This window comes from Rana temporaria, chromosome 6 (genome assembly GCF_905171775.1).
Source record: "Rana temporaria chromosome 6, aRanTem1.1, whole genome shotgun sequence".
NCBI lineage: Eukaryota > Metazoa > Chordata > Amphibia > Anura > Ranidae > Rana > Rana temporaria.
Window position 1 is genome coordinate 66,145,871 of NC_053494.1, and position 25,829 is coordinate 66,171,699.

Below are 25,829 nucleotides of genomic sequence, written 5' to 3' on the forward strand. Positions count from 1 at the left end.
CCTCTTTAAAAGGCATGTGTCTTAAATACACTATAAAAAAGTAGTGCTGTATTTGCAGGTTGGTGGATACATTTTATTTTACATACCTCTGTAGAAACTTCTCACTCTTTTCATTAATCAACATTCCATTTTCCATGTGTTTCTCTTCTGTAGGGCTTGGCACTTCTGTGGGGAAGGAGAGTCAAACCTTTACATGTAAATCTGAGCAAAAACCAAATTAATTGTGGAAAAATCTGAGTTTTTGAAAAATCCACCTTATTAAATTAACACTAAGGCCTCATGTACACTGCAGCTGCTAAATGGGTGTTTTGGAGCAGTTGGGTGTTTTTTTCAGCAGCCCCTAAACTCTCCTCAATGTTATTAATACATTAGAAGCAGTTGAGGTAAGAAGCATTTTTTTGAAAGCAGATAAATTGCATTCAGGACGGTAGTTTACTGGCTTTTGAAACGCCAAATGCTTGTAATAGCATGCAAACAGCAGTCAAAAGAGAGAGAGAGAGAGAGAGAGAGAGAGAGAGAGAGAGAAAGAGCACGAGAGAGAGAGGGGGGGAAAGAGAAAATAATCCTAGTTTTACTGCATTTTGGGCATTTGGGAGGGTCTACTGAGGCTACCCGTAAAAAAAAAAAAAACACACTTCTAAAAATGCAAACACTTAGAAACGCAGCTAAACACAGCATGTAAAAGTGGCAAAACGGATGTTAACAGTCGGTTACTAGCTGTCAAGTTCCAGCATTCAGAAGAGGTTTTCAAATGTGTACATGAAGCCTTAATTGCATTAATTTGTATTTTTTTTTACAGTTATCTGCATTGAAATCAGAGCATAAGTGATTGATTGCTGTGCTGTACTCCATGCACTCTTCTTTGTCCCATGAACAAGCCATGATGTACCTTAGACATAAATAACATGCTTTATTCTCTATTATCTCTCGAGGGCAGAAAAAACACAGAGCACCATTGCTTTAAAGCAAACTTAATAAACTGACAAAGCAACATGTTTATACAGTTATGGTCAAATGTATTGGTATCCTTTCCCCAAAGAATATCCTGAAATTGAAACAGTCTTTAGAGCAAAATTTTGGTTTAGCTTCAGGACATTATCGTGAATCATGAATCAAGGTGACATGGAGCAGTAAGCCAGACTTAAGTGCGAAATACACAAATAGAAAATCGGCCGATCGCTAGACCACCTGACTACAAAACAACGGTCGTTCGTCGAAATCGTTGCAAACATTAACCCCTCAAAAAAAAATCGTTCAAAGAGCAATCGATGTAATACTAGTTGTTGACGTGTGACACACACAAGTAGAAGTGATGTAGTGTGCGTGTGACCTTGTAGCCCCACCTTTCCGCCCAGCACGAAAATTCCGACGCAACCCATTGTAGTTATGAACGGCATCAAAACCGAAATATCCGGCACCGGCACGAAAATATACGCAAATTATAGAAGTAGAAGCATCAACAAACGTTCATAGTATGTTCACGAACGTACGATTTTGATTCAGAATGGATGAGGGACAGAGGTCCAAAACTTGCATTATCGGACTTGGTGTTTTGGTCATCCAGAAATATCACCAAAAAAATAAAATAAATCAAAGAATGTGGACCAAACAGTGGCTGCAGAACAGGGATCAATATTTACATATGCAACTAATACGAGAGTTGAAAGAGAACAATCCAGATGACTACAAGAACTACTTGAGGATGTCTGATCCCTGTTTTCAAAAGCTATTATCTGTGGTTGCTCCACATATTCGAAAACAAGACAATTATGCGTGACTCCATAACTGCGGAGCAAAGACTCATTGCCACTATGAGGTTCTTAGCAACAGGAAGAATCCTACAGGATCTGAAATATAGTACCGGAATATCCTCTCAATCTCTAGGAAGGATAATCCCTAAAACCTGCTGCGCAATTATCAAGGTCCTTCAGAAGGAGTACATTAAGGTAACAATAATACCATTTAAAGATAAATTATTATATGTGTAGAGCTACTAGTTGATATGTTATGTAGACGAAGAAGACCATTATATTTTGTACATTAATAATAATATTGTTATTTGTCCCTAGCTTCCAACAACTCAAGAAGATTGGATGGAAACCGCAAAGCAATTTAATGAAAAGTGGAACTTCCCAAATTGTGGCGGATCGATAGATGGAAAACATATTAGAATTTTACCCCCAGCACACTCAGGCTCCTTTTACTACAACTGTAAAGGATTTTTTAGCATAATCCTCTTAGCAGTTGTCAATGCTAATTATGAATTTATGTTTGTTGATGTTGGTAAAAATGGTAGGAATTCTGATGGAGGGGTTATCGAAGAAACTGAGTTTTACCAATGTCTTAAAAAAGGATCACTGAATTTACCCACATCCCGGGAAACGCTTGAAAACCTAAACCTCGTGTTTCTCGCAGATGATGCATTTGCTCTGGGAGAGCATCTTCTGAAGCCATTTCCTTTTCGAAATTTAACTAGAGAACAAAGAATTTACAATTACCGACTCTCAAGGGCTCGCAGAGTAGTGGAAAATGTCTTTGGCATCCTGGCTAACAGATTTCGCATCTTCCTTACCACTATTAATTTAACTAACTAAAATAGATCAAGTAGTGCTTTGTTGTTGCATCCTTCACAATTTACTGCGACGTAATGCAACAAAGTATGTATCTATTGGAGCAAATACAGGATCAGATACAGAAAGATTGGAATCTCCTTCAACTTCTTCTGCCCGAACAGATCTACGTGATCTCCCAGATATCCTGACACCAATTGGAAATTCTCACCCGAGATTATCAACACAAGCAGCTAGGCAAAACAGAATAAATTACATTAATTACTTTGTTGGTAGCGGTGCTGTGGACTGGCAGGATGACATATAGTTGCATGCAGATAATTTTAAGCAAATAAACATGCGTTATGTAATGGTACGCATTTTGATGAGCATGAGTATGTTACCATCTTTTTAAATATATTTCTTTCGGTGACACACAGGCTTCTTTGAGTGTTTTAAAAAAAATGCAGATATATTGGGATTTGCATAAACATCCTAATCTACTGTTTCTTGCAGATCATAAATAAAACAAGCACTGACATGATGTAACATGAGAAATGGTTTATTAATTACATTATCAAATATAACAAAACACATATACTTCAGGTTGAAATAGTCAAACACTATCCCCAAATTAATTTTTAAGGATTTCATGAAAATCCAACTGTTAATATTCAAGTAACAATGCTCTATAAAAATAGTTTACAGCCTAAACAATGCTTTACAGGCCTACACAATGCTTTAGGGACAGAGCATTCCTTCTAAACAGGCGATGAACAAATAATAAAAAAAAAACTAAAGGTTAGTGAACTGGAAATCTGAACCCCATGAGGATACAGCTCTATTAGATGTAGGATAAGACCATGGCGTAGCTTGGTGTTGTTGATGATGGGTTGTCGGTGGAGTACCCTGCTGCTGTTGAGGATAGGATGTGGAAGGAGTGGCACGATGCTGAGGAGTATGGAACATCGTTGTTGTTGGATGTTCTCCAATAAATGTATTTATGTTAAGTTCTCCCTTAACGCCTTTATTGAGTAGTTGGACCAAAGAACTGAAGTTGCTCCTCTGACATCTTCCTGAGCTTGTTTGCAGTAACAATTCCATAGGCATCACAGTCATCTGTTTTGGATTGCAGAGCAGCTGTAGCCTGTGCTAAGAATTTATTTGTTCTCAATATTTTTACGTTTACGGGGCCTGCTTTGTGACAGTCTTGTGGGAGATGTAGTCACAGAATTGTTGGTAGGGCTTTCCTAAAAAAACATGAACAAAAATATTTAACATAAAGTTTAAAAAAAATTGTGTAATTATGATTCTAATTAGTGATATTGTTCAGCGCATCGTTCTCCAATTTCTCTACTAAATAGGAAATAACTAATAAATAAAAGTTATAATTAGCCAGTAAAGAGATGCAATTAAGCAATAAAGGCTTACTGGGATCAATGGCGATGCATCTGTATCATCAAAATCCTCATCTTCTTCACCATTTAAATTCAATGTATTGATGGAGCTTCTCATCTCAGTCTAATCAGTCAGAAAAAGAAGACTGTCATAATACCACAGTCTTGGAACATAAACATCATCCGCACCTACACCTGACTTTTGGGATTCTTTTATTTTGTTGAGTTCTTTTTTAAAAACTGTTCTTAAATTTGCTATTTTAGATTTTACATACTTCACATTTGCATGTTGATTTACTGCAGTGCATAGCTCAGCCAGCTTTACATAGGCCTCATGTTTTTTATTTCGGTCAGAATATTCTTTGGTTTTAGTCTTCCATAGACATGGCATTTCCCTATACATGTCTATAAACTGCGGTAGGAAATCCGGTGAAGTAAATTTATCTGTCATCACTCTGAAAAAAAAAATAAAGACATATTGTACAACTATTTCAGCAAAGTTCAAAGCATTCACTCTACGAATTTTCCTAATATCTCACCAGATGTTGTTCCACAGTCCACCTGGGGTTTAAATCCAATTATTATCTGGATGCACAGGATCCTCGTGAGAATAATCTTAAAACTTTCCTGTCCACGTGAACGAGTTGTTTCTACAGAACGCCCTACACCTCGTGAGAATAATCGTTACAAATATATGTCTGCGCGCGGGAACGAAATTTTTCCAGCAGGACGTACAGTAAAATTGTGTTTACTGTTTAGTGCACATGCGTGTCTCCACCTCTTTTTTCAGCAGTGCTCTCCTGCGTAGACGTCACGGCCGAGAACTGCGACACATTTGTTCCGCCGCTGCTCCGCATGTTAAGTCACAGCATGGGTGATAGAGAGCATCAGCCAGGAAACAAAAAAGGCTAATAGGAAGAAAATGAAAGCCACACCTATGAAAAGAGAAGAAATGATCGACCTTGTGCGGATCTTTGACAAAATGGATTATGATGGCAAATTGGAAAACTATGATAGGCCAAACTATAGAAAGGACAAAATACTGGAAAAGGTCATTGCTGTTATTTCACAAAAGCATGGAATTGAACGTTCCAAAGATCAAGTAAGAAAGAGGTGGTCATTTCTTAAACACAGGGAGCATCAACAACTTGATGAATTCCACAAGATAATCATAAAAAGTAAGTGATAATAATAAATACATGCTTTTGTATTATACACCATGCACTAATTTATAATGCTTTACTAATATTAATAATTATTACTTTCATATTTATAATAGATATTTATTTATTTCTAAGGTAAAAAGGCCAAGAAGCGAGCAATCTTCATGAAGAAAATATCCAGTAATTCTGAATCAGAGGAGTCTACAGATCCATACAACGAGGAAAAGACAGTAGTTCTTCAGTCTGATCAACAGATGCCTGGTAGTTCAACTACTCAAGCACAGAATCTCAGTGATGCAGGTAATTTGCAATTTACTTATTAATCTCTAACCAAAATGAGGTCTTATGAAATGTATGCAATTATGTGAAGTGTTTCTGTTACACTACATGCAGGGCTGATGCAAGGATATTTGACATCCTAGGCAAAACCTAATTTTGCTGCCCCCTTGGCTCATTCACAAAATCCACCACCTTTACCCTGCCTATTTATAGCCCTCATTATGAATAAAGCGCCCATCAATTTAGCCTCGCCAGTGCCAATCAATGCAGCCTCACCACCAGCACCCATGAATTATAGTTGTAGCACAGGACCTGACTACATAGTACCGTATTTATCGGCGTATACCGCGCACTTTTTCGCCCTGAAAATCAGGGCAAAATCGTGGGTGCGCGGTATACGCCGATACCCGCTTTCCTGCGCTGAGTTTTGAATACTGCGCCGACATATACCAAGCGCAGTACACTCGGGTATAGTCGGGCAGTCTCGGCTCCTTCCGCGCTCACGTCCTGGACGTACAGGACGTCAGCGCGAGAGTTGCCGAGCATTGCCGAAAATACACGAGTGTAATGCGCTCTGTATATGTCGGCGCAGTATTCAAACTCGGCGCGGGAAACGAGCGGGGAGGACGCCGCAGAAGGACGCCGCACCCGACGAAGAGGACACCCTAAGCCGCAGACGAACGCCGGACCCGACAAGGCCGCCGATGGACACCGCGCAAGACACCAAAACTGCAAGTACAAAAAAAGCTTTGGATTGGGGGCAACTTTAGGGGTGCGCGGTATACGCGGGAGCGAGTTATACCGCGATAAATACGGTATATGCTCGATTTTAATTATTTTTGTGTTTGTTTAGACACGCAGAACATACAAGACTACAACGAATCCAGATTCCACAAACATATTGACCATCCTATTGTACTGGACTGTGACATTGATTTCACTGATCAAGAAATCCAATGCAGTGATGCCAGAGTTGACACGGGATCAGAAGAGGTATCAAGAGATGCAGTGTCAAGCACTCGTAAGTATCTCACCAAGAAATAAATAAAATTAGAAAACATGTTTAATGTTATTGAAATTTGAATCTGAGCTATAGACAGTGCGGTCATTACCCACAGGTACTATTCTTTTATCATAACAGCTGGCAACACGCATACTGTTGAATAAATATACATGTTTTGTTGGACATAGATACATTTATACATGCTATTTGCATAGCATATAACCTGTATCTGTTTACCAATGTAATAATAATGCAGAAAATAAACACATTTTTTATATTATATGGTCCATCAACAGTATTTAAAAATGCTACCTGTGTGAAATGAATGCCCTGTAAATCAAATGTGGAGTACTAGATGTTGATCAATATTTATTTTCTTTAATATATATTATGTAATATACCATTAATAATTAGATTTTTTGTTTTATTAGGTCAGATGCTGGATAGTGATACTGCAGCCAAGCTCAGTGTTCACCTGCAGAAATTTGGTGCATTTATTGAAGACATGCAAAGTTTACTCACTGCTATGCATCAAAATCTGAAGGAATGTGTGAACATGTTAAATATTGTCTAGTTTTCTTTTCATCGTGTTTTATGTAGGGCATTTTTCAATGTGTGGTATTCTAATGTTTTATAATAGTAACAACATTTTATTATGGAGGTATCTTCAAACAGCAGTTTTATGGATAACAATGCATATTACTACGGATTTATATAACATTTTTTGATTAAACAAATGCACATGTTCTAGAGATTCTTCTCTACTTTTTCATATTTTTATTTTTTCTTATTTTTTCCCCAAAATGTTTAATATTTTGTTTACCTTGATGGGGAGCAGCATCAGGTTTATACTGCAGCTGTCTGCTGGCGTCTCTGCACTGTAAAAATGCCCACCAAACAAGGTCTGTTCTTCCCCTCCCCAAGTGGAGAGATGCTGCCTGACAATCAGCATCTCAACTATTCTGATCCTCCATGATCATTGGAGCGATAAGCTGTGGAGGGGTGGCCAGAGGCTGACTCATGGCCATTCTAAAGCCCCATACACAATATCAGTTTTCTTTCAGGTTTTTCTCTTCAGGTTTACCAAAACCATCTAATATGAGGTCAAACCTTACGAGTTTCAATTCGTATGCAATCAGGCAGGCCCTTGTACGACATGGTTTTGGTAAACCTGAAGAGAAAAACCTGCAAGAAAAATGGTACTGTGTATGGGGCTTGAGACTGCCATTACTCAGGACAGCAGAAGGATATTAAAAAAATAGAAATTAAACGAAGCTATATCATGACTACTAATCAGTCTTTTTCTAGGAAGCACTGTAGCACTTCTGATCTAGCAAATTTGCACTGTTTGTGGTTTGTTGTTTGTATTTTGATGTGTCGTGTACTATATATATATATATATATATATATATATATATATATATATATATATATACAGTGAGGAAAATAAGTATTTGAACACCCTGCTATTTTGCAAGTTCTCATACTTGGAAATCATGGAGAGGTCTGAAATTGTCATCGTAGGTGCATGTCCACTGTGAGAGACATAATAAAACATTTTTTTTCCAGAAATCACAATTTATGATTTTTTAACTATTTATTTGTATGATACAGCTGCAAATAAGTATTTGAACACCTGTCTATCAGCTAGAATTCTGACCCTCAAAGACCTGTTAGTCTGCCTTTAAAATGTCCACCTCCACTCCATTTATTATCCTAAATTAGATGCACCTGTTTGAGGTCATTAGCTGCATAAAGACACCTGTCCACCCCATACAATCAGTAAGAATCCAACTACTAACATGGCCAAGACCAAAGAGCTGTCCAAAGACACTAGAGACAAAAATGTACACCTCCACAAGGCTGGAAAGGGCTACGGGGAAATTGCCAAGCAGCTTGGTGAAAAAAGGTCCACTGTTGGAGCAATCATTAGAAAATGGAAGAAGCTAAACATGACTGTCAATCTCCCTCGGACTGGGGCTCCATGCAAAATCTCACCTCGTGGGGTCTCAATGATCCTAAGAAAGGTGAGAAATCAGCCCAGGACTACACGGGAGGAGCTGGTCAATGACCTGAAAAGAGCTGGGACCACCGTTTCCAAGGTTACTGTTGGTAATACACTAAGACGTCATGGTTTGAAATCATGCATGGCACGGAAGGTTCCCCTGCTTAAACCAGCACATGTCAAGGCCCGTCTTAAGTTTGCCAATGACCATTTGGATGATCCAGAGGAGTCATGGGAGAAAGTCATGTGGTCAGATGAGACCAAAATAGAACTTTTTGGTCATAATTCCACTAACCGTGTTTGGAGGAAGAAGAATGATGAGTACCATCCCAAGAACATCATCCCTACTGTGAAGCATGGGGGTGGTAGCATCATGCTTTGGGGGTGTTTTTCTGCACATGGGACAGGGCGACTGCACTGTATTAAGGAGAGGATGACCGGGGCCATGTATTGCGAGATTTTGGGCAACAACCTCCTTCCCTCAGTTAGAGCTTTGAAGATGGGTCGAGGCTGGGTCTTCCAACATGACAATGACCCGAAGCACACAGCCAGGATAACCAAGGAGTGGCTCTGTAAGAAGCATATCAAGGTTCTGGCGTGGCCTAGCCAGTCTCCAGACCTAAACCCAATAGGAGGGAGCTCAAACTCCGTGTTTCTCAGCGACAGCCCAGAAACCTGACTGATCTAGAGAAGATCTGTGTGGAGGAGTGGGCCAAAATCCCTCCTCCAGTGTGTGCAAACCTGGTGAAAAACTACAAGAAACGTTTGACCTCTGTAATTGCAAACAAAGGCTACTGTACCAAATATTAACATTGATTTTCTCAGGTGTTCAAATACTTATTTGCAGCTGTATCATACAAATAAATAGTTAAAAAAATCATACATTGTGATTTCTGGATTTTTTTTTTTTATTATGTCTCTCACAGTGGACATGCACCTATGATAACAATTTCAGACCCCTCCATGATTTCCAAGTGGGAGAACTTGCAAAATAGCAGGGTGTTCAAATACTTATTTTCCTCACTGTATATGTCTCAATATTTTTGTATTTTTTCTAAAATAAAAAGTTTCAGTCATTTTGGTGACCCTACTACAAATCCACACAATAAAAATTATTTTTATTCAAGATTTATGGTGTCTTGGTTTTGTGTAATATTTTTTAAATATATATGGACATGGTATTACAGTTGCAGACCACAACATACTGACATGTACAGTCTGATAGCAACAGCAATGAATGTCCTTTTTTTTTTTGTTGAAAAAGGACATTTTTAATATTTATATTTGAAATATTTAATTAGTTTGTTATGAAAATATAGATAGAATATGTATATATATATATATATATATATATATATATATATATATATATATATATATATATATATACATAGAGAGAGAGAGAGAGAGAGAGAGAGAGAGAGAGAGAGAGAGAGAGAGAGAGAGAGAGAGAGAGAGAGAGGGCATTTTATTAATTTAAATATGAAACTGTTTAACCACTTAAGGACCAGCCCATGTACATATACGTCCACAATATGGCACGTACAGGCACATGGGCGTATGGGTACGTCCTCGCCTATTAGCGGGTGGGGGGTCCGATCGGGACCCCCCCCGCTACATGCGGAGGTCGGGTCCGCTCGGGGAGCGATCCGGGACCACGGCGCGGCTATTTGTTTATAGCCGCTCCGTCGCGATCGCTCCCCGGAGCTGAAGAACGAGGAGAGCCGTGTGTAAACACGGCTTCCCCGTCCTTCACTATGGCGGTGCATCGATCGCGTCATTCCCTTTATAGGGAAGACACGATCGATGACGTCATTCCTACAGCCACACCCCCAAACAGTTGTAAACACATACAAGGTGCACCCTAACTCCTACAGCGCCCCCTGTGGTTAACTCCCAAACTGCAACTGTCATTTTCACAATAAAGAATGCAATTTAAATGCATTTTTTGCTGTGAAAATGACAATGGTCCCAAAAATGTGTCAAAATTGTCCGAAGTGTCCGCCATAATGTCGCAGTCACGAAAAAAATTGCTGATCGCCGCCATTAGTAGTAAAAAAAATAAAAAAAATAAAAATGCAATAAAACTATCCCCTATTTTGTAAACACTATAAATTTTGCGCAAACCAATCGATAAACGCTTATTGTGATTTTTTTTACTAAAAATAGGTAGAAGAATACGTATCGGCCTAAACTGAGGAAAAAAAATGTTTTTATATATGTTTTTGGGGGATATTTATTACAGCAAAAAGTAAAAAATATTGCTTTTTTTTCAAAATTGTCGCTCTATTTTTGTTTATAGCGCAAAAACTAAAAACCGCAGATGTGATCAAATACCACCAAAAGAAAGCTCTATTTGTGGGGAAAAAAGGACGCCAATTTTGTTTGGGAGCCACGTCGCACGACCGCGCAATTGTCTGTTAAAGCGACGCAGTCCCGAACTGTAAAAACCCCTTGGGTCTTTAGGCTGCATATTGGTCCGGGGCTTAAGTGGTTAATATATATATATATATATATATATATATATATATTTTTTTTTTTTATGCTGATTTATATATATATATATATATATATATATATATATATATATATATTATTTTTATGTTGATATATATATATATATATATATATATATCATTATATTAATTAGTATTAACATGTTACAAATATTACACAATACTACAATCGATTTGTAACTATTCAAAACATTTGATATTCATTGGGAAATTTTCGTTCGTGTTTATTATGAAACGGCGTTCCTGAACACTGCTTCTGGGTCGTACACTAGTTCCGGATATGCGCACTAATGTCTGGAAGATTAATGGAAAACGACCGCCACACCAACCAATAGAATATCGTTCGTTGTCAAACGATACGACACAAATTGTCCATTTTTTCAATCAATCTTTTTCGTTCATAATATCGATATTGGGTATTATGCGCTGGGCATCAACGATAAGAATATCGGCCGATTGTTCGGAAGATGGAAATTTTCGGCCGATATTCTTATCGTGTATTCCTGCCATAAAGCCAGCCTAAGGCCCCTTTCAGACGTGCGGACCGTATGTCCGCTTTTTCATCCATCCGTTTGCAGAGGGAAAAAAGGACATACATTGGTCCCTATGTGATTGCGGACACCCATAATCACCCGCCTCCGCAAACATCTGATTTTGCAGACGGAAGAAAACCCTCGTGTTCATCCGATCCCCCCCATAGTGTGCGGGGACTGCCCTGTCAGCCGATGGCTCAGTGGGGATATACAGAGCGATCCCCGCTGAGCTTACGGACACACGGAGGCAGTGTGAAAGGGCCGTGTGAAAGGGCCCTTGCATGTATCAAAATTTGGCCACTACAGCATGGTCCACTGGCTCAATTTGGATTCATGTATGGGCAGGCTGGGTGTGCACAAGTCAATCTATCGAATGACTTATGTACAACCAACCTGTTGGAAAATGTGCTCTCGATCAGCGCCGGCTAAATTAGTGTATTCTGACGGCAAGGAGATTCCCACTGTCAGAATACAAATCGCCTAACGGGCAGGATTTCTACACGCACATTGAGTGTGTGGATGGGGAAATCAAGTATTTTTTTCATTAAACAAGCTGGTTGGGGAAAAAAAAAAAAAAAAAGGGGGGGGGACTAGCGTACGGCCAGCCTTTTACACCTCTAATGAGATCAAAAATTTTGGCTGCACCTAACAATTTAGGGAGCGGGGGGAATACACACCTGTTTTAATACCTCTAATAAGACTAGTTAGGAAATTTCCCCAGTTCTCTTGGGTTTGATGGGTTTCTTCCACCAACTGTAAACTTATACATATGCGAAAAATGTGTTACTGCGCCCATCTAAGACAAAATTGATTGCAATTAAGAAGAATGCAATTCATGAGATACTATTAGACTGAGTGCTAAATTATGTGCAAATGCTGCAAATAACGTGCTAGATTAAGTGCAAAGTTGCTAATAAATATACTAAATTGATAAACAATCAGGAAAATATATATGTGTAAAACCTACTGTATGTGTGAATAAAAAAGTCCATTAGAATATAAATGCTATCAAAACACCTTCGATGTGCAATATGCAAGACACTAGGAAATTCAATATGAAACAGCAAACAGTTATCAATATGGAACAGCAAAGAAAAAATCAATTCACAAAGTGTTCCAATAGAGAAAAGTCCACTGCTAGCGGTGCTCCAAAAGGACATGCAATGTGCAAAAAAAATACTTCAAAATTTCAATATGAAACAGCAAACAATTATCAATATGGAACAGCAAAGAAAAAATCCAATTCGCAATGCGTTTCAATATGAAAGAATGTCCACTGCTGACAGTGCTCCTTACACTCGATATTTAAAAATAGGTTATTAAAGGTGCAACTGTTTCTTCCACCATCACCAACTGCTAGATTGAACACTCACCAGACCCCGCACAATAAAAGCCCCCAAATGATTGCTTTTTTGATAGCCACTGGATTTGTCCTCCTTCTCGCTATCACAACGGATTCCTTAATGTCTCAAAAACAAGGGGCTCATCATGGTGTATGTCAAAAGGATTTTTAATAAAAATAATAAAAAAAGTGGTACACTTACAAGAAAAGTGCCTTTGACCAGCACTGAGTTCCCTTGGCAGTGTCCAGCGTTCGTTTTTTGCTCCTCGAGCGGCTTGCGCTCCACACTTCTATTGCCCTGCGTTTCGACAGCCAATCTTAACGCGCGACGCATTTCCACTCAGTGTGGATCTTCACAGCTTCTACGCGTTTCACAGTTATCAGGAAAGCTTTCCTGGCTTTGGGACGTGTCTATAATCATGCCCAAGTACTCAAGCCTTCTTTGAGGCTGCAAGGAGGATTTCCCCAGATTGAGGACCCAGCCTAGGTACTCTAAATATTCCACTGTGTTGTGAACATAATGGTCGAAGCGTACAGCGGACTGATCTATGATCAACAGATCGTCCAGATAGGTTGTTACTGCTATGCCTCGTGCCCTTAGCCTTGCCAGGGCCGGGGCCAGTATTTTTGTGAACACTCAAGGTGCTGTAGCCAGCCCGAAAGGAAGGGCCACAAACTGAAAGTGGTGCTGAACCATCGCAAACCTTAGAAACCTTTGGTGAGCGGCAAAATAGGATTTTTTGTACTCACCGTAAAATCCTTTTCTCTGAGTCCATGGACGGACACAGCTCCTTAAATCTTGGCAAGTGGGTTATGTTCCCTGTTTACAGGCGAGGACTAGGTAGAAACATGTTAGATAATTAAATACATATTACATTAACAGAGTTGAACAGCCCCGCCCAGGGGGCGGTTCCTCCAGACATAGAAAAAACAAGGAATACCCCCCTCAAGTGTGGGACTTTTAAAGTGACACAAACACATAAATTGTAGAAAAAATATATGACAATTTTATTAAATATAGACATCAATAAGTGTCCTATAGAGGATAAAAACCACATGCAAGTGGCATGCAAATCCTACTTAATAAAATAGATAAACAGTTTTACAAAGTAAGCCATATTACTTACAGCAAGTAGGATCTGCAGGACAACTACTGTCTCAGCGTCACACACGCATCAAAAGAACAAAGATGTGTTTAAAGATATATTTAATTTTTGGGATCTTACCACCATGGGCGTCTCGAATGTGGCGACCGAAAGAGAGATCCGGATCTGCCTTTCTCATACAAGTAATGTGTCTGGAAGCAAGGCATGCTTCCAGACACATTACTTGTATGAGAAAGGCAGATCCGGATCTCCCTTTGGGTCGCCACATTCGAGACGCCCATGGTGGTAAGATCCAAAAAATTTAATTCTTAATTCTGGACAGAATACACCCCAACAGCAGAGGGGGTGACTGGAATAGAACCTTATTGCAGAGAGAGACGAGATGGATAGCTATGCTAAATGCCACTACCAAGCCGGGACTTAATGAAATGGTCAGTTACCGCCCCTTTTTAGAGGGTTTTTCCTCGGGGGGATGGAAGGAATAGATATATTTATATTTATTTCATGGCACCTCCTAGACCGTACGACTACTTTGCCTCTGCCTCACACGCTCATATTTGGATACACCCCTTTTTGGAGCGTCTCCCTGTTTGGATGTTCTAGCCTCCACCTGACGCATGTAGTGGGGTTTTCGTGCACACCGACAGATGTTTCATACGCCTGTGATGTGTAGGGTTCCCCCTTGTCAATGCAGTTGATTCTGCTTTCATGCATCAGCGCACACTCTATGCCGGACACAGTTCATTTTGGACAGTCCTCGGCATACCCTGTGCGAGAGGCCCTTTCCCTTTTAGATTTTTATTTCTTTTTTGTCAACGTTTGAGTTAATATTTTTACCAGAGCGGTGACCACTTGGTTATGTTTTGTTTTTCATAAAGGTCGGATCTGCACTTGCAGTACTACTTATTTAAATATTTATTCCCTCGTGCATTGATTGGATGTCGTTCCCTCCATTTTGTGGAGGTTTCCGCATTCCTTAATGTTTAATATGTAGTCACCGCATTGACTGCTATTTTTGCGTCTCTGCGGGTTAACGCTCTTTTGCCGCGATTGCGTCATCGCCGCGGCTTTGGATGCTGCGATTGCGTCATGAAGCTGGACGTCGGCTGTGCGCATGCGCCCGCGGGATTTGCGGGCTTTATAAAGCACACCACAGACGCCTATGACTGAGACTGTCATTGCGTCTGTTGGGAGACCGGGAATAATCTAATTACAGGTACTCCCCCCCCCCCCCCTCTCTTGACTTTTGACTGACTACTTTCTTTGATGTTGTACCTTTGAGTACAATCTAACAAATGGGCATTTCATTTTTTTGTAGTGATTACCATCGTTACCACTGAGTAACCCACTTCTCCCCATTTTGAGGAGTAGTCAGGGATTTTCACTGTATGCTGACCGATACCTGGTTTTCCTGCAGGGACACCCCATATGTGGATTTCCACGTTTGGCAAGTTGCCCCTTTGTTTTGAGTTGCCATATTTAGTCAATATATAGGGTTATAACGCCCCCCCCCCCTTTTTTTTTACTCTGTAAGTGAGCGTTTGACTACAAATTATTCCTTTTTTTTTCTCCTATCAGGGATGGACCTTTGCTTGGTTGGCTATATACGAATATCCTTTCTGAGAACACAGAGACTTGTGTCTCTATATACATCTGTGTTCTTTTGATGCGTGTGTGACGCTGAGACAGTAGTTGTCCTGCAGATCCTACTTGCTGTAAGTAATATGCCTTACTTTGTAAAAACCATACATGCATTGCTCTCCTTTTCTTCCCGTCTCTCTCTCCATATGCAAACAACTGTAATCATTTGAACTGTAAATAATGTCTATTTTGTAAATAAGTTCACAACTGTAAATAAGTTTATTTTCTCTGTAATATATGTACATATCCTTTCTTTAGTCAGTCACCCCCTCTGCTGTTGGGGTGTATTCTGTCCAGAATTAAGAATTTATTTTTTTGGATCTTACCACCATGGGCGTCTCGAATGTGGCGACCCAAAGGGAGATCCGGATCTGCCTTTCTCATACAAGTAATGTGTCTGGAAGCATGCCTTGCTTCCAGACACATTACTTGTATGAGAAAGACAGATCCGGATCTCTTTTTGGGTCGCCACATTCGAGACGCCCATGGTGGTAAGATCCCAAAAATTAAATATATCTTTGAACACATCTTTGTTCTTTTGATGCGTGCGTGACGCTGAGACAGTAGTTGTCCTGCAGATCCTACTTGCTGTAAGTAATATGGCTTACTTTGTAAAAACCATACATGCATTGCTCTCCTTTTCCTCCTGTCTCTCTCTCTATATGCAAACAACTGTAATCACTTGAACTGTAAATGTCTAAGTTTATTTTCTCTGTAATATATGCACATATCTCTTCTTTAATAGACATGTAACTTTATGACCCTATGATCGTCTGTAATACCCCTTGAAGAAGGATCACAGATACCGAAACGGCTGTCGGTTTGGATTATTTATGGTCTTATGTCTGTTTATCTATTTTATTAAGTAGGATTTGCATGCCACTTGCATGTGGTTTTTATCCTCTATAGGACACTTATTGATGTCTATATTTAATAAAATTGTCATATTTTTTCTACAATTTATGTGTTTGTGTCACTTTAAAAGTCCCACCCTTGAGGGGGTATTCCTTCTTTTTTCTTTAACTTTAGGGATGTGGTGACCAACAAAAATGTACACTCTCTAGATGTTGGGGCCCTCCTGTCCCTCCAGACATAACCCTCCTCACTGCAGCATGCAGCCTCAGTTCGTAACAAGCAGTACAAACCTAAAAAGGAGGGGTGGGTGCTGTGTCCATCCATGGACTCTGAGAAAAGGATTTTACGGTGAGTACAAAAAAAATCCTATTTTCTCGTATTGTCCATGGACAGACACAGCTCCTTAAATCTTGACAAGTGGAACGTCCCCAAGCAGTGTCAAAAACGAGGGGTGGGAAATGCATCAGTAAAATCAATTTTAATTTCACCCCATAACAAGCAGAGCTCCTCAACGAAGGAGGTGCAACTTTAAACAGCCGCCTGCAAAAACTAGCGGCTGAAAGAAGCATCAGAAGATGCACTCACAGCAACCATGAAAAGGCGTGAACGGACGACCAAGACGCCGCCTCGCACACCTGTGAGACCGACGCATGATGTCGAAAAAAATAAAAAATCAGGAAGCACCAACTGCCCTGGTCGAAAGTGCCGTGACCGGAAAGGGGGGCCCACCCCTTAAGAGCATAGGCCTGTATGACAGCCTACCTGATCCACAAGAAATGGTGGCCCTTTTGTGGAACAGACACCGACACAAAAGAGTCAGATCCCCGAAAACGGAGCCGAAGCAGGGTGGTACACCCGCAAAGTGCGTACCACGCCTAAAGTATGAAAGGAAACCTCCGTAGGATGCGCCAGCTGAGGACAGAAGGATGGAAGAACAATGTCCTTATTCCGGCGAAAGGCCGAAACCACCTTCGGAAGAAGGGAAGGTCACGGGTGCACCACCACCTAATCCTTATAGAGGATCAAGCATGTCGGCTTGTAAGACAAGACCGCCAACTCAGAAACCCCTCACAGGTAAATGCCACTAAAGGGGCCACCTTCTGAGATAGTGTCAAGAGAAAATCTCTCTGATGTTTCCAAAAGGAAGGTTCCAGAAGAACAGAGCACCAGAGTCAAAACTCATGGGGGGAGAGATGGGCCAAGAGGGGAAAGTATATGGCAAACCCCCTGCACAAACAAGGGATCCACCAGGGAACGGGCCGCAAAATAGCCACTGAAAAAACACAGCCAAGGCTGAAATCTGCCCCCAAACGGTGCTTTAAGCAATTTTTTAGATCCACTCCAAGCTGTAAAAACATCAGGACCCTGGACACCGAGTATGTCCATGAACGTCACTCCATCTCTTCGCAACAAGAGATGTAAGCCTGCCGGCCGCGACGGTAGATCCTCTGGAAGACTACTTCCGTGCCCTCTGCATTGTTGAGATGACCGAATCGGACAGACCCCAGTCTCTTAAAGTCTGGCTTCCAATAGCCATGTTGAGCAAGTCAGTGACTGTACAACAGGATGAAGAATGGGACCTCGAGACAGAGGGACCTCCCGCCCTGGCAACCGCCAGGGTACCTCAGCTACCAGTCGCCCCAAGATTGGCGAACCAAGGATGCAGAGGCCAAGCTGGAGCGATTAGAATCATCGGGATCTCCTAAGCCTCCACACCGTGGAGCAGCCGAGGAAGCAACTACAATGGCGGAATGGCAAAAAAATGCGGATACAGACCCCACAGGGCCACCAGCTAGACCTGACCACTAACTGACACCCTTGCGGTGGAGACAAGCGGCCAGGAGATCCATGCCCTGTGAGGCTCACCTACCTGCAAGGGAGCCGAAACACCCGAAGCACAAAGACCAGTCGCCCTGGTCCAGCATCTGGCGACTCCAGTAGTCCGCCTGCTGGTATACCTGAAGGTAGACCGAAGCCATGGCCGTAGCGTTGTCTGGCTGAAACCAGATCGGACGACCTTGCAATCTCCTCGACCACGAGGAGAAGCATAGCCTGATCGCCTAAAATAGTAGGACAATGAACGATTGACAGGGTCCACCCAGGCCCGACCCTGGGTAACTACCGAGACCAGATGAGAGCGGGCACATACAGATCCACGCAAGTCCAGCAACTCAGACTCGACGGGACCCCCCAGGTGCCCCCACAACCCTTGAGGCTGGCATCCGTCGTAAACACTGACCACCGGAAGGAAGAAACAGCTTCCCGGACTGAAGAGTCGGTGATCTCCGTCACCAACTCAGAAAGACTGACTAGGTGGCGCACCGGAATCTGATGATTTTCAAGACAAGCGATTTTTACCACCTGGACAGTATTTCCCCCGGAAAACTCGAGTGTGGAACAGGGCACACAGTTTCGCCTCGAAGGAGGCTACCCACAGGCCCCGGACCAGCAGGTGCCCGAAGACCAATTGCGTGATGCCAATACCTTCCCCGCAGACTGAAGCGTCCGCAATTTCTCCAGGGGAAGAAGGACCTTTGCCTAGATACTCCAACGCTGAGTCGGAACCTAGCATGCCCAGGATTTGAACCCTGGGTCGCACACATGGAAGGCAGGCTTGCTGCCACTGAGCTACACCTTCTGGCCCGAATGTTTAATACCCACCCGAATCTTCGGAGGGTCTGAATGGGAATAACACATCCACTAGGTCTGAGACAGAAGCTGCTCTCAGAAGAAAGTCGTCCAAGTAGCCAACGAGGCTAAGCCTCTCTGTCCCAACAAAGTTAGGATAAGTGCCAGCTCCTAGCTGGAAACCCATGGTGCCGACGCCAGATCCACAGGGAGCCCTCTCTCACCATGAATCACAGAAAGAACACTGACATGCGCAAAACGGGACATGCATGTATGCGTCCCTGATGTGCGAGGATGCCAGGATGTCCCCTGGGTGGAGTGCAGCTACCAAACAAATGGATTCCATGCGGAACTACCCGACATTCACAAAGGTATTCAGGGCCAAAGGCCCATAGAAAACCCCAAACCTCTCATCCTGCAGAAAAGGTAAAATTACCCCGCAGCTTAGCAAGTCCCACACTGCCCAAGGCAGACCGACGGGCCCGGGAGAGGAAGACACGAGGAAAGAACTTTGTTCCGTGGATAGGAGGAAACCCTATCTAGTACTCCGAAGAGACCACCTCGCAGACCCACTGGTCGGAGAGCAGGGAGGTTTCACCGAATTGTGAACCTGCAAGCCGCCCCCCCCCACCTAGAGACAGGGAAGGAAGGCTACATACAGTGGCAGGATTTGGGTGCTGGCGTGATCGGCTTACGCACGCAGGGACGGATTAGACCCCCAGCTGGGTCTTTGCTCATAAATAATACACACACATAGTGTGTATGAATATTATGTCGGTGTTTGCACACATGCCCTTGGAGCAAACCCACGCAGACACAGGGAGCGACAATGCAAGCTCCAGGCAGATTGGTGTCAGTATCCGTCACACTTGCTGCCAAGTAATGGAGTTAACCACTACACCTCTGTGTGCATAAACCCATTCTGAAACAGAAGCCCTGGATAACAAGGGCGCTGCATTCAATGAAACATCACAGACCTATATGAGGCCCTAGACCAGCTGGTCCACTAGCCTAATAACTTCGAGGGAGAGTCGGCGCTCCTCCACTGTCTGGTGCAAAATGCTCACTCCGTGAGTGACTGAGACCCCAGCATGGTAAACATGGAAAGGGTCAATACTTTGGATCTGCTATCAGTCAGATCCATACAAGCAGGGCCTCCCGCAATAGGGAGAATGGTCACCTATACATTACACCCGGAGGGTCCACCACCGGTGTAGAAGCCCACCTCTTGAAAGGGCTCTCCTCAAAAAGGGGCACTGAACTGCCCGGCGGTGAGGGACTACAAAAGCCCTCAGCGGCTTTCCTCATTCTGCATCTAAATTATCAAAGAAGGGCACAGAAGAAAAAAACCTACACAGAACAGACTGAATTGTGAACCAAAAAAGACCGAACCCTTGGCGTAAACCCAGCTGCACTATCTGAAGAGTCCCGTACAGCAGTGAGAAGCACACCTATAATGCCGTATCCTGCACTGACCCAGGTATCTGGTCCACCGCTCCATAACAGAGCATTCCCCAGGGGATAACGGGGGAGGGGGCACTCTTAACCCCTGCCCGTCCGCAGTCTGCCCCCACTCTGACGCAAAAGTGCCCAGGACCAACAATAAAGCCTCTGTGGGAATCCCAGGTGCTAACATGTGCTGCCATCACCAGCATGTTGGGGAAGGACCCAGATACTGACTCCATAGCCAGAAACTGACACCATTATAAGGAAAAACTCCCAGGGCCCAGTTCAGACCTAAACAAAAACCCACCACTCCTGCCGCGCTGACCGGGGGGGGGGGGTTACCCAGGGGACTCACCACACCTGAGGAGCCTGCCTAGCGCCGCTGCCCATTTCCAGCACACAGCTGTGTGAGGAGAAAACCGTGAGGTAGCTGTGAGGTAATCTTCGGTGGTGCTGTGTGAGGCGAACAGCGCCGCGCGCCGTGGGAATCAGCACTAGTGGTCAAGGTCTCAGGCAAGATGGCCGCCGACCACAGCATATGGAGCCTGACGCGGCCACAGGAAAATGGTCGACCGCAATAATATGCTGCATCACAGCGCGGCTACAACAAAATGGCTGCCAATGGGATTTTCAATAGGAATTGAAAATCACCCAAAAAATGGCGCCAGAGCCGCCAAAACGCTGCAAAACCTCCAGAAAAAGTGGACCCCCAGCAGTAAAAAACACATAGGCCAGCGCACAGTCCCTCAGCAAGGTGCCCCCCCCCCCCACCCTGACAGCAATGAAACAGCAGAGGGAAAAAGGGAGCAGGGAAGGAAGGATATCCAAACACCAGGAATGCTTAGCCATACCACCCCACCTAAGAGGGAGGGACTGTACTTACCCGTCCACACGACGACTTCACTGGACGCATTCCAGACAGGCATACAACCGCAATGGAGGTACCTGTTGGCCCGGTCCACTGTGAATGAGGCAACACCACAGCCCAGTCATGTGCGAACCTCGGAGCAAGGCTCACTGGCCACCCCAGGAGTCATGGGGCATGTCGTGGAAGACCCAGCCTCTTTGCAAAGGTGTGCGCTCATGCTCGCTGGTCGGACTGAGAAGACTACAAGGATCTATAATATTCAGCCTGTCTCTCAGCCGACAGAAGTCAAAATAAAAAAATAAAATAAAAACTTTTCCTTAGGGCGCTGGGCCCAAAGGGAGCCATACATCCTTCTCCTTTGTTAGGCAGAATGAAACTGAGGCTGCATGCTGCAGTGAGGAGGGTTATGTCTGGAGGGACCGCCCCTTGGGCGGGGCTGTTCAACTCTGTTAATGTAACATGTATTTAATTATCCAACATGTTTCTGCCTAGTCCTCTCCTGTAAACAGGGAACATAACCCTCTTGTCAAGATTTAAGGAGCTGTGTCCGTCTATGGACAATAGAAATATTGGCACATGCAGATATGCATTTCTGATGTCTATTGATGCAAGGAATTCTCCTCCCTGAAGGGTGGAAACAACTGAACGGACAGACTCCATGTGAAAGGAGCGAATGTTCAGAAACTGATTCAGGCCTTTCAAATCCAGGATAGGTCTGACATCCCTGTTTGGTTTTGGAACTGTGAAAGGTTAGAGTAAAACCCTGATCTTCTGGGGCTAACTCCACGATTACCCCTTGGGACAACAGGCGTTCCAAGGCCAACAGTAAAAGGCCTTATTTTTTTTTTTATTTTTTTTTTTTGGATCTTTGGCAGTTCTTGATCTCAAAAAAACGGGGTGACGGAAGTTCTCTGAATTCTAGCTTGAAGCCTGAGGACACTGTGGAGATGACCCACTTGTCCTTAACTTTGTTCCGCCAAACATTTGCAAATCGTAGCAGCCTTCCCCCCGCTCGGCCGAGCGGGGGCATCCCTTCATAGGGAAGTTTTGGGGGTCTGCTTAGACTTTGAACCCCAAGTCCTTTGAAGGACATTTACTCTCCTTTTTAACCTGCAACAGAGTAGACTTGCCTCCGGTAAACTTATGGATGTATATATCCAGGTCATCCCCAAACAGGCGTCCTTCCCCAAAAGGGACCGATGCCAAGTATCTTTTGCCAGAAACCTCGGCCTCCCAATGTTTTAACCGAAGGGACCTGCTCATGTGTACCTGCAGGAGATTCAAGCGGGATGCTTGCTGAATAGAGTCTATAATCGCATCAACACAAGGCCTTAAGAAGGTCCTCATAAACCTCAATCTCATCTGTAGGGAGGAGGTTAATCATCTGCTTCCTTTGTTCCTTGAGGAACTGACATACACCAATGGCTGCAACTGCAGGTTATACTACAGCCCCAGCCATGGAAGAGGAGGCTTTCAATAGGGACTCCAGCTTTTTATCAGTTGGATCCTTAAAGCCCTGAGCATTGTCTATAGGACAGGTCAGGCTGTTTGCACAAGAAATAGCTGCAGGTACCCCCCATTTCTTAGTGAAACCTTCCTCTATAGGATAAAGGAGGGAAAAAATGCTTAGGAGGAGAAACAGTTTATCTGGGTGAACCCAGTCATCATGCATCATTTTATCCAGCAAGGGATGAACTGGAAAGAAGCATGCAGCCTGCGGGGATTTCCGAGATCCCAAAGAGGAAACAGAGGACATAGAAGCTTCAACAGAAGGCAATTTGTAGTGGCACGCACCTGTACCTGCTTCTTTAGCGGCTGAGAGGTAGCCGGAATCCTCTCATTCTCCAAGTCCTCAGACTTCACATGATCCTCATCTCCAGAGAGGGATTTTTCACCCTCAGATGGCTCATCTGATGAGAGAGCCAGAGCAGATGAAGGGGACCTTCCCCGTTTTCTGCTATTATTCAAGGAGGTTGCAACAATATTAGCAATCCTTCCTTCTAAGCCATCCAAAGCAACTTTAAAAGCGTCCTCAGTGATGTATACATGAGTTGTAAAGCAAAGGTACCATCCACAAAAAAATGCAATCACTGTTGTGTTATAGTCTTACAATACACATATATCAGCTCACTGCACAACCTAATGCCGAGTAGGAGTCTTAGTTTGCCTTGTTCAATTCACAGGGATGCTTACAGCCTACAGCTCTGTGTCCATGCCGCTTACAGAAGGCTTCTGATGTGCTGGGCTTTAATCAGCCTCTTGGCGCCTGCACACAGGTGTGCCATGTCCGCACACGGGCACGTGCAACCACGGCCCCCCTCTACATCTGCCCATTTAGACAGCATAAAAACGCGCTTCTGGAACGCATACGCACACGTGCCACTGTCATGGCAGCGCCCAGGGCAAAGAAGAGGAGGGAGAGCGATTACTGGGGCATCATTGGAGGATCCCTGTATGCGTTTTGTGCCAGAGCCTGCAGCGTAAGGAGGTGAGTGGCGTTTTTTATTGACCGACTTCACTGAGCTTGTTCCTGGATGGCTTATGTAAGAATACACCAGGTATGCACTTACTCCCTCCAGTGGTGAAAACCAGGAAAGACATCCTACTCACAGAAGATAACAAAATAAATTATCCTCTTCTTACCTTATCCATGCCACAGGAAAAGCTACTAAAAGTAGTTCCAGCTAGCACATGTTGAACGTGACCAACCACCTCAAACACTGGCAAAAAAACTGAGGGTTATATAGGGGAGGAACTGAATTTTAATTGGGTTAACCAGTGTCCAATCACCTGTGGTGACTACATAAACCATTAAGGCTCTGTGTCCCGTGATGTATGATCAAGAAATACAAAATATATCTATGTACCAAGTTCTTCTGGGCCAAACTGGTGGCACTGTCCAACTGCACCTTGACTTGGAGATCTTATAGAAGGGAGAGATTCTGTAGAGAGAATTTGTAGAGGATAATCTAATGGTTCCCAGTTTCAGAATGTCGATTGGAAGTTTTGACTCCTGTGGGGACCAATTCTCTGGACAGTCAGGGCATTGTAGGGGAGCTTTGACTGGCTGGAAAGAAGCAGTTGGTTTGCTACTTCTATGTCATAAGTATGTTCGACTGAAAAGGTGGAATTGGGCAAAGGTAATTGCCTCAAAGAAGGCTACCAACAAACCCAGAAACTTCACGCAGAAGCAGCCTATCATTTTGAACTGATGGTCCTCATATGGGACCCTATGAAAGCAACTTTGCTCTGTGAATGGAAGATTTTGTTTTGGGCTGTGTCCAAGATTATACCCAGGTACTCCAGACAGTGAGTGCTGAAGAGCAGATGTTGGATAATTGATTATCCAGCTAAAGGTTTGAAGGAACTGAACCACCCCTTTGAATGTTGGCTGACAAAGTTGGGGCTGAGGAGTTCTTCAGACAGGTAGCCTGTGACATGAATGCCTTGGGTCCTCAGAAGAACAAGCAGTGGAGCAAGCTTAGCTTTGGGCACAACGGAGGTCGCAAGTGGTAGTGCTACAAATAGGAAGTGTTGGCCTCACAACACATAAAACGTTAATGTGAGGGGGACGATATGGATTTATAGGCATCATTAATGTGCTCCGATGCCAGAAATGATCCTTATCGTTGATTCCCTTCAGGATTTTGGCACATGAAGAAATTGGCTTAGAGAATTTAGGTTCAGCATGGGGGTGGATGCGCCCATTTGGTTTTGGGACTGTGATTAGGTTTCAACAAAAGGAACAGGTACAACTGTGCCTTGTACCAGAAGTTTGTGCAAGGCGGTCATTAAATCCCACTTCTTTTGGTCTGAAGCTGGCAAATTGGAAGGCAAACAAGTGGGGAGGAGATAGAGGCTGATCACAGGCTCAAATATCCAAATATTCAGCAAGGCAGGGTCTGTGTACAGCAGGGGTGCCCAACCAGTGGCCCGCAGAGCCCTCTGATGTGGCCCGCGACCTCCTGCTCTGGGAAGGAATAGAATACGGTTATTAAAGGTCAGTTCATTACTAAAATCAGTGTATACATGGGCATATCTGTTCTGCAGTGGTTACTGGGCTGCTTTCAAATGAATCCGCAGATGCAGAGCAGTGCACCTGTGGGTTACCTGCACTGAGCCATAGACTTCTGCTATTACCTGCGAGTTTGGTGAGCTTTCTGAAAGTGCACCAAACCTGCAGAATATAATAGAAGTCTATTGCAAAGTGCAGAAAAGCCAAAAGGTTCACTGCGTTGCACCCACAGTGCATCGTGTAAAAGCAGTCGTGGGCCCCTTTCACACAGTCAGTCCAACCCAGTTGGATCCTCTATTCACCTCTAAGGAGTGGCAGATTTAAACCGACTTGTGTCCTACCTGCAATCTAATCCGGCTATGTCCGTTCTTCATATGCAGAGCGGACCTGGTCCTGCCATCCACCCGCTCCGCTGATTTCGGCCCGCGACCAGTTACCATGTCGATTAAGTGGCCCTTGCGCTTCAAAAGGTTGGGCACCCCT

The 25,829-nt window shown here is 43.4% G+C and overlaps 1 protein-coding gene across 3 annotated transcripts in view; it reads right to left on the minus strand.

The window, feature by feature from the left end:
• Positions 1-25,829, minus strand: part of LOC120943551 (multidrug resistance-associated protein 1-like) — a 650,821-nt gene that overhangs the window by 168,484 nt on the left and 456,508 nt on the right. For all 3 annotated transcript variants that reach the window (XM_040356917.1, XM_040356914.1, XM_040356915.1), the window contains one exon: positions 87-165. In XM_040356917.1, the coding sequence (XP_040212851.1) occupies positions 87-165 (79 nt within the window). The remainder of the gene's footprint in view (positions 1-86; positions 166-25,829) is intronic.